Source organism: Lutzomyia longipalpis, chromosome 1, assembly GCF_024334085.1.
Source record: "Lutzomyia longipalpis isolate SR_M1_2022 chromosome 1, ASM2433408v1".
Classification (NCBI taxonomy): Eukaryota; Metazoa; Arthropoda; class Insecta; order Diptera; family Psychodidae; genus Lutzomyia; species Lutzomyia longipalpis.
In genome coordinates, this window is record NC_074707.1 from 23,726,489 (window position 1) to 23,737,301 (window position 10,813).

Genomic DNA, 10,813 nt, shown 5'->3' on the forward strand with positions numbered 1-10,813 from the left:
ATTGGGCTGCTTGATAAGGAAATATGCCGAATATATTTCGAAAGATGATTTCCTTCCAAAATAGGGCAGCTACTTTCGACATATTTTGGAAATTATTTCGACATAGGGCAGCATTTGGGAAAGTAGGTCTCGTTGGGATGTATGTACACGTGTGTTTTCTGTGGGATGTGCTCACATGTAAGTGTTTAGAGTTGAATCTATTTAAGCTTAAAGATTTTTGCATTGTTGCTTTCATGTTGCTGTAGAAACTAAAGAATATGTAATTTCATACAATGTTTCCTTTTCTACCCTCTCGAATTAAGGGGTGTTTTTGCTGAAATTTTAATAAGAATAAAATGACTGTTTTAAAAGAATCTCAAATCTCAAGACAGCGATTAGGTTTGTGAAGGTTGTAACTGACATTGTGGTTTTCTCTTTATTTTCCAGATGCGTTTAATTTTTAATTTAGCTTAAAAATTGTGTCAAAAATGGCAATTTCTTAACATATAGAACAACTAAGAATATACATATCAAAAAAAATTTTTTTAAAGAAATTAAGTCCTGGCAATCGTTTATCTACATTAACTTTCAATTGGAGCCTACCGACAACTCTGTTTGGTAGGGAGTTATGTATCTATGAAGGTATTTACTCATTTTACAGAAGTCACGGGTGGGTGGTTAGAGATATGAGCAAGAGTTGAAGGAAAATTGATGCTACATGTGTTATATTTTACAGCATACATACATGTATAAATTTTAACCGCCGCAGCATCATCAGAGGCTTCCCTGTTAGACAAGAGAGCGAAGTAATACAAGAGTTTAATAGTTTCCCACTTGGGTTTTGTAATTATCGCAATTTGGGCAGGACGCCGTTAAAATATCAGGTGCTCTAAATGGTTATGGGAGTGTGGGTGGTGTAGAGTACGACCCCTTATACTAAAGGGGCGTGCATTTAATGCCTGACTAAATGAAGAGATGACCAATTCTTCTCAACATTGCTCGCCCTCTCTACGATTATTTCCGACTATATAGGAGAACATAAAAGCAGACACCACGTGAAATTTATCCTTTTACTAACTGTTCTCTCACTTTACGATTCGCACCCAAAACATATCTTAAAAAAAATATATATATGTATATCCCAACGTTCTCTAACGTTACAAATTCAACTTCTTTATAGCAATTTTGTCCTCGCCACATTCACCCCCTTATGTTTAATATCTCAATCTTAACACTTGATGCTTTTAATAAACCATTGAGCAACTCCTTCTTTCCGCGCGTGTATCCCCTCATTCACATTGTAATGAATTTTCCCATGAGAAAATTCACTCTCGTTGGCTCTATCCCGTGAAAGATGATATGAAGTGACTGTGGAAGAAATTGCGATAAAGTCTGATGCGAGTGTGCCTGAGGATCCTGTTAACAAGGAGGGGTTTATGATTTACGATACATTTTTTTTACTCTTTTCCTTAACACTCTTCCCACCCGGGGTGACGGTGATGAAAATGAAAGCGGAAGTTGTTTCAGGCACGATGTTGTATAAATTAATATTTTTTTTCTCTTCTTCCTGGGATTGATTTTCATTTTCTATCTAATATTCTTTACTTCCATCATCTTTGTATCTTCTTTTAAAATTCTATTTCAAGGCTTCACGCTGTCTTCGCCGTAATCTCCATTTCAGCAGAGACTCTCTGTTGTGCTTTTAGCCTATCTCTTTGCAAGGAACATGTCAAAATATATATTTATTTTATCTCCTCTCATGACTTAATAAATGTTCTGTTCAATTTCATCCACACCGTACAAGGCTTCAAATTTCAATTTTTTTTTCGTGGCTAAATTTCATTGCTGGGATGTAGCTTTATCTTCTTCATTGAAGTAAAAAGCTCACATGTTTCCGGATATAAATAGCCCAAATAGGAAGAGTAATCACTTTTGCGTGTTTTTCGTCGTCTTTTTCTCACAATTTTCATAAAAAAAGTAGAATATTCGTACATTTTTCCAACTATCTAATGCGTACCAAAATGAAATTTTAAAAAATTGTTGTCAACTGAACTTTTTGGGAACTTTTCGTATTCATAGATGATTGCTAAGTAATACTGAAAACAAGTGAGGTACATAACATAAAATACATACATACATAGTAGGTATCATAAATATTTAATCATTAGCTCTTGAAGTCACAGTTGATTCTTACTCAATTAAATTACCTAAAGTTACCTACACCTACACTACTCTAAAAAAGTTTCAGGATAAACATGAGGTTTTTTTTTTTTTACATAAGAGTAGTTCTTATATACGATTATTTGATAGAGTTCGATCAATATGTATAAAAACTTTACTCTCATGGTGCCCAAACTTTCTGGTAAATAAGATAAACAAAAAAGCACGCAATTAAGTAAAGAGCAAAGAGATCTGGACCTCAAGGATAAGACATAATATAGGCTAACATGAAAAACCATCACATCTGTTTTTTTTTTACTTCGGTCAACAAGATACACCCAACTCCTCAATGAAGGCGTAAAATAATTTACTGGGTAGCATGTACGTTAATTTTCTTGATGTTGTTCGCATGAAATGTTTTCATATTTGTTTGTGGAAGACGATGAGAGAGGAAAATTTTCTGTATATAACTGCAAAGGAAGTATGTACTGTACATAGGTATGTTTTGTGTCGAGCAATCTAAAACTTTTGGTTATAATTATGTAAACATAATGAATTTTTTATAAGACTTTTATGACCTTATTCACAACATTAAATGCAACAAATGTTTTGTGGATTGGGTACTCGAAACAATATTTTCACCCCATTCTCCAGAAAATTTATATGTACCTACCTCTACGATACTACAAACAATTACACCAAAATAGAAGGACCTTCAAAATAACAATGTCACACAACTAAAACAATGTGAAACAATGGGATCTAACAGGTTAAATGTTATTTATATGATTGAATAGAAATTGTCAAAGAGCTCTAAGCGATTTCTTCTCTTTATGTGGTTGCTAAAAGTATATAGTGGAAGAGATGAAAAGCAGGAGAGACTCCCATGAAATCATACATCAAATCCAATTGATGGAATTGATGTTATCAGGGCTTCATGGTAAATTTACCACTTTACATAGCACACGGTGTAGGGTTTCAAAAAGCAAAAGATTGTGACATTGTATAAGACTCAAAGTTGAATTCAATTCACAAAAATACGAGACATTCTATTAAATATCCTGATAGGATGAATCTGATACCCATTTGAAAAGTGCTTTAACAGAAAATACCTTTTCGAATTTCTCTCTCAGCAGCCCCATTAAGGCAAAATAAAGTTTCTCAACGCCCACAGCATATATGAGAACATACATTTTGAATTAAGCGACCAAATAAAATTTTCAGAGTTGAAAAGAACTTAATTTCTCTCCTACATCTGCACTCCCGTAAAAGGATTCAATTTGCACTTCCAACTTCCACTTCACAATCTCACATTGCATATATATAGCTATGAGCTGCGTGCATGATTAAAGGTGGGAAAATGGAACACCAGATAAATGAGCTACAGTGCATTTAATTATAATATTCAGAAACTGGAGGCGAGATAGCCGCACTATTTCCATAAATTTTCATTAAGAAAAGTTCATTCTCGCGCAAGCAGTGTCAACATTTTGGTAGGTATACACTCACCGAGCTTTTACACACTCATTCACATGCACTTTGTGGAAATTAAATAAAAAATGTACCCTCTGGAAGAATTCACCATGTGCTTTTTTTTGGTTGCTTTTATGGGGCTATAGATTTAAAATTTAAGTTTGAAAGTGACATTTGTCTTTCGTCATGACATTTTTCAGTCCCTTTTCTCACTGTATGGTTTTTATTTTAAATGTTTTGTCCCTTTATGATGATTGTGGATTTGTCGACTTTTTAAAAATATTTTTCCCCACATATGCTGAAATTCTATGATATGTGGGGTGTCTTAAGCAATGTTACATACATAGATGCCTAATTATAAAATATAAAAAATTATGGATCTTATATTTATTTCGTTTTTAGTATTTAAAAAAATATATTGTTTGAAAAATGACAATCAAGCTTTAGGAGTTTTAGATGGTTTTATTCGGCCACCCACATTGTTGTAGTTCTTCACATCATAAATATTGCGAGTTACACATGAAGATCTAAATTCGGAATAGTGTGAAAACGAAAAACGTTGCTGATATAAATTTTCTAGTCTTCGAGAGGCATAAAACTGATGTCAATTTTGCATTTTCCGAATGAGAGAGCAGGTTAAAATACTCTTATACTTTTACATTAAATGCAGTCCACGTGCAAGAGTTCCCTGAAGCACCGGTTTATACTGCAACATTTTCCATTCACGTCGCACATTGCACAAGCAAAGCACTATTTTCTCCTACTCCCCCATAGCCTGACTGATGAAAATTTTCAATCAAACCCCAGCGAGAAAAACTTTCAACTTATACATAGGTGGTGTGGAAAAGTTATGTCGATTCCCGTTCCGCACGCAAAGTACTCAAAGGAGTTCAAAAAATTCTTCGGTTCTGTATGTTGTGCTGTGTAATGCATATGTTTATTTGGTGTTCTATATGCATTATAAGAAGACATTTAAGAATTTTGCACGCGTTTTGCACATGATTATACATTGTACTGCAATGCTATATGTAAACTATGTACAGTGAGCAACAAAATTGTATTTAATAAAATGTGATCAAATGTATCGATAAAGAATTCAAGAGCATCAATGAAAGATATTTTTTTAATATAACTGGCATCAAAGGAAAAATTATAATACAATTTTTTTTCAAAGAATTTTTTTTTTAAATAAAGTACAGAAAAAGTTCTTAATTGGTTTAGTAATTCGCACTCTATGTAATGTATAGCGTACATAATACCTATGACATTTGTATCACATAAAAAATCATACTACTGCAGTTTCGCTAGTCACTGTATTCCACATAAATAAATCAAAAGTTCAATAAAAACAATGCATCTTTGTCATGCGAAATTGCTGAAGAAAAAAACAAACAAACACAACCCTTGAAAAAACCAACAAAAAACAATTCTGTGAATTTATTATTTTCTCAATACTCACTAGAAATCAATGTTTACTCATTCGTTGATATATTCTCTTCAGGTATCAATCGTCGACTTTTTTTCAGAGAAAATTCTATTGTACAAAAGAGTGGTTCAACTGCAATAAACGAAGCATTGTGAATGGAAAACACGTTTCAATTATTTAGAAAATTATCACAATTTCAACTTGCAACATTCAATTGTCCAACTTTTCGCTTCTCATGTATTCTTCCTCGACCCACGAAATGATTGCAACAATAAACCGGGAATGAGTCACGTGGAAGATTCCAAATGGAAAACTTTTATTTCCATCATACTTTATGGGGATGACAAAAATAGTTATGTTATGAAATGAAAATTTTTCGGAAAAATTTTAATAAATTAGAGTCGGTATTTCACGTATGTGGCATGCCAAGAGAGTCTACGTATATGAAAATTCTCGGGAAAAAGACCTTTTCGTTGGAAAATACTTATTTACATATTTTGAAATTTTTTTTCAGGATTGTAATTTAAATCAAATTTAAATAAAATTACATCCTTGGTTGTGGTAAAATATAAATTTCAATAACGTCTATGCGTAATGGTAAAAAAGATAAAACTAAACTGAGTGTCTAAATGTGTTTATTAAAAAAATGTTTAAATAGTGTTTGTACCTCTGCAATGTGTACAACAATATAATTTGGAAAAGTATTTCATTAACATTTCTTTTAATGAAACATTTTTTGTATTATGTTAATTAAATAAAATATATACAAGATATAAAGTCCCCATTGAGATTAGAGTTACATAGGTAAACAAGAAAATCTTCTTGTGTAATGAATTCAGTTTTAATGAAAAACCGCAGAATAGTCACGCTGGGATATTCCAGTGAGAGAAAACATAATTAAAAAGCTCCAAAGAATTGCTAATTATTCCGTTTATTGTATTTGCGATGTTTACAGCTCAAGGGTTTAGCTTCAACTGATTTTATTTCATGTACGTTTCAATGTTATAAATATATGACATTTTCTCCCCTTTTAGGGTTTAATTCATTTTGACAAATATTTCATTCTTTATAGTTTATTCTTGGTTTATCGCGGAGCCTTGCGCTTCGTCGCGGTAGAGGTACCTCAGGGGTAGATTTCACTGGGCTGTAGAAAACATCGTCTTCACTGGAATGTTCCGAAGTATTCTCATTGACATCATCATTTCTATCGGGAACATCGGGAATAATCCAGCGTCGATGATATTTCTTCAACTGATCCCGATGGCACTTGATCGTAGCACCCTCCACATTTATCATATACACGACTTTTGAAATTCTCTTTACAACACATCCTTTTCTCCATTCCTCTCCTGTGTAGTATAGCACCTGATCACCCTTCATGAATGACTTCTTCGATGGCGCATTTCTCTCCTCACTTCCCCCCGCATTTTCTGGAACTTCCTTAAGCTTCCGGTGTCTCACTGGGACTTCCTTCGCGTTGGGATTTAGGACGTGTAAGAGCGTCCGTGGTGAATATTGGAGAAGTCTCTGCAAAGGAGAGAGACCATGCTCCGTCGTGGGCGTGGTATTGTGTCTGAAACAGAGATTTTCGAGATTAACTTTCAACGATACTCCTTTACATTTCTCATCTCTTAGATATTTCTTCAAGGCAATTTTGATCGTTTTGACATTACGTTCTGCAAGACCATTGGATGGTGGATGGTAAGGTGGTGAAGTAACTTGCTCAATGCCATTCTCTTGCAAAAACTTTTTAAACAATTTTGATGTGAAGGGTGGCCCATTATCGCTTACCAGCTTTTCTGGCAAACCGAAAATCATAAAACATTTTCTCAACACCTTAATGACCGACAGCGCATCCGTGCTGGACATTAATTCCACTTGAACAAATTGTGAGTGCTCATCTACTAGGAGGAAAAAGGTCTTCCCGTTCAAATGAAAAAAATCAACATGAACTCTTGCAAAAGGCTTGTTTGACTTGACCCATGGAGTAATGTTTAGATTTCTCGGCCTAGGAGCAAGTTCCTGGCATACTTCGCAACTTCGCACTCGGTTTTCTATATCGGAATCGATTTTTGGCCACCAACAGCAGCTTCTCGCCAAAGCTTTAACGCGCACAATACCCTCGTGTCCCGCATGCAACAACTCTAGAATTGACACTCTTAGCGCCTCAGGAATCAACGCACGGTTCCCGTAATACACGATTCCCTTCTTAACGTGCAGAGATGATTTAACTCTTGCGAAGGGTCTCATTCGATCGGGGCAATTTTGCGGAAATCCATTTGTGATGCAATGGATAAGTTCTTGTATAATGCGATCTTTCTGTGATGCTTGCTGAACCTCTTTTTCTGAAACGGGCAAATCCCCAACGACATCACAAAAATTAACCATGTCATCAACTACTCCTGTCTCTATCTTTTGTGGGAATCGAGACAAAAAATCAGCATTTGCGTTATCCGAACCCTTTCTATGTACGATTTTTAGATCATACATGCCCAACAAAAGTGACCAACGAGCAATTCGCGCCGTGGCCACTGCATTTGATCTCTTTAGCTTCCCAAACAACTCACGAAGGCTCGAGTGGTCTGTGTAGACGGTGACTTCTCTTCCATAAATAAATTTATGGAATTTTCGGATAGCAAAAACCAAGCTCAAGGCTTCTCTTTCCACAATGGAATAATTCTTCTCGGCTGGTGAAAGCGAACTTGACGCAAACTCGATTGGTATCTCTTCTCCCTCTATTTCGTGAGCAAGCACTGCTCCGACGCCAACTCCAGAGGCATCCACACTAATAACCAATGGCAAGTCGCTTCTGTAATGTGTTAGTAGAGTCTCCTCACACAGCCATGATTTGCTATCCTGAAAAACTCTCTCATGATCATCCGTCCACACAAACGCACTACCCTTCTTGAGCAGGGAATACAAGACGGATAATCGACTGGATAAGTTACGAATAAATCGCCCATAGAAGTTCAGCAAACCCAAATACGACCGCAACTCCGTCACATTCTTCGGTGAATCCGCGTTTTTAATGAACTCAAGTTTGCTCTTTAGAGGCTTTATTCCATTGCCTGACAGACTATGTCCCAAATATTCAATCTCTGTCTTAAAAAATGAGCATTTACTTTTGTTTGCCTTTACGTTGAACTTCCTCAACCGATTTAGAACCCTGCGCAAGAGTTTCTCACACTCTTTAACATCCTTACCCCCAATGAGGATGTCATCGATGTAACAGGTTACCTGCGGTATTCCCTCCAAGATCCGCTCCATTGTACTCTGGAATATTGCCGGGCTTGAATTCAAGCCATACACCAACCGCGTATATTGGAACAAACCCCAATGAGTATTTATCGTAAGAAGCTCACGCGATTCTGGTGCCAACAACAATTGTTGATATGCCCCTGCGAGGTCCAAAACGCAGAATACTGAACACCCCGTCAGACTTAAAAAACATTCATCAATGCGCGGCAATGGATAATGGGCCAACTCCACAAAATTATTCACCGAGACCTTACAATCTACGCAAAGACGTAGACTCCCATTCTTCTTCTTTACCACCACCATGGGTGAAGCCCATTTTGCATATTGTACTGGTACGAGTATCCCGGTGTCGACCAATCTCTTCAATTCTTGCTCTACCTCTTTCCGTATTCCATAAGGAACTGAATACGGTTTGTGGAAAACCGGAGTTGCATCCGGCTTAAGTACAACACTTGCGGAAAATTCTTTGATTGGACTGCAGTCCGTAACGTCAAAAACGTCCTCAAATTCTTTCACAATGGATTTCTTCATCTGCTGACTACTTGATTTAATCTGCGAAATCTCATTGTTTTCCTGAAGGGAAAATGCTTCACGCCAATGAGGGAAAAATACGGCCAACCAATTTCTCCCTAGTAGAGGGGTAAATCTTCGATTTCCATCCACAACCACCAGGGGCACGCGTCTAATTCGACTTTTCTTACCACCCCTGAACTTTACGGAAACCATCATCTCTCCCAGAATTTCAAGACTGTGCCCGGACACCACTTTAAGATTTATTGACAATGGGCTAAGGGGAAAGTCACTGAAAAATTCGTGATAATCATCCGCATGCATGACTGAAACGCACGCGCCACTATCTATCTCCATCTTAATTTTCTTGTGCTCAATTTTCATTGAAACCAATTCAGGTTTCTCATTCTCAATATTCCCCAAAGTTAGGTTACATACCTCATATCCAATACTTACGGATTCTCCAACGTTTGCACTCACCAACGCCGGCGGCGGTTGAAACTTAGCCTCTCGAATTACAGATCCGAGCCTCAAATTTTGTACTTTCTCTCCCATGCGATCGGAATCGTAGCTGCTTTCCGTTGAGATTTCATCATCTGAATCCTGTATTGCCCGCAAGTGACGTTTATTCGCCCTTTCACCGCGTCGTTCTCGCTTTGACTTTTTTCCCACGGTGCACTCCGCAGCCACGTGATTCCCCCAGTTTCCACATCTGAAACACTTGATCGGGGATCGATTCCTTCTCTTTGAACCCCTCCGGTCAGTACTTTCATCTCGTTGTCTGTGCTCCCGGAGTTTTGAGTCACTGAAATTTCCTCTCTTTGAATTTCCATTGCCTCCGTGACTCTTCCCTTTCGGTGCCAAGTTTTTCTCCTTCTGACTCGATTTCTTAATGGCCGCCACTGTTTTCGCAGGCTTCATCATTTTAACGTTCTCTTCCGACAACTCCATCGCTATAGCCAGTTTGAGCGTTTGATCAAAGTTCTTGTCCTCATCCAGCAGTCTCGCTTGAATTCTTGATGAACGTACTCCGCAAACTAGCTTGTCACGCAAAGCTTCTTTCAAGAATTGCCCAAACTTACACGAACTTGCCAAAAGTTGCAATTCACTCACGTAGTCCGTGATCGATTCACCTTCTTCCTGTTTTCTCCCATAGAATTTAAAACGCTCCGCCGTGACACTCTTCTTTGGCATAAACTTCTCCTTCAGGATGTCTTTCATTTGTTTGTACGTCAAACTGGTCACAGGATCTGGCTGAATTGCTGCTTTTAGCTTTTTCACGCATGCATTTCCCACAAAGAAAATGAACGCCGAACATTTCTTAGAATCTTCCGTGACGCCATTAAACGCCAACAAATGATCCATACGCTCCAAATAGTCCTCAAAATCATTCCCTTCCTCTGGTACGAAAGGCTCAATCGTCCCAAAAAACGATCTTCCAGGCCCTCCTATGGGGGCCTCGAGTGCCATCCGTGGCACCGCACCCCCTTGCCCCTCACGTTCTACACTCATTTTTCAACACACGTGGTACAGGAAAAAAAAATCCCGTCGTCGCCAATATTGCGATGTTTACAGCTCAAGGGTTTAGCTTCAACTGATTTTATTTCATGTACGTTTCAATGTTATAAATATATGACAGTATTGTGCAAAAGGAGCTGACGGGATGAAAGTATAAAGCTTCAATTGAAATTCATTAGTTCGTTTCGTCATACTTGAAATTTTTACTCCACAAAATTATAAAGTTTTAATCAATGGAGAAAATGAAGTGGCTTTTCGTGAAATAAGTACATATACCTAGATAGAGAAGGAAGAATATATAACCAAGACCTCTGGACTAACAAATTTCATTGCAAGCGTTATAAGCAGTAATTTTTAAGATTGTAGATAAACTTTAGAAGACTTTGAGTTTTATAGTCTTTGGGAAAATTAATTTATTTATGATGCATGTTTAATTTATTATTTAATCACTTTTAATTACCTTTTTTATAAGTAGGCTTTTTAATTTAA

At 36.9% G+C, this 10,813-nt stretch overlaps 1 protein-coding gene across 1 annotated transcript; it reads right to left on the reverse strand.

Moving 5' to 3' along the window:
• Positions 1–6,479: 6,479 nt before the first annotated feature.
• On the reverse strand, positions 6,480–10,438 carry LOC129792218 (uncharacterized). Its single transcript, XM_055831483.1, has 2 exons — positions 9,263–10,438; positions 6,480–6,611 (listed from the first exon to the last, which is right to left on the reverse strand). Exons 1-2 carry the CDS (start codon positions 10,316–10,318, stop codon positions 6,480–6,482), a joined length of 1,188 nt encoding a protein of 395 aa, XP_055687458.1. The 5' UTR covers positions 10,319–10,438.
• Positions 10,439–10,813: the final 375 nt, after the last annotated feature.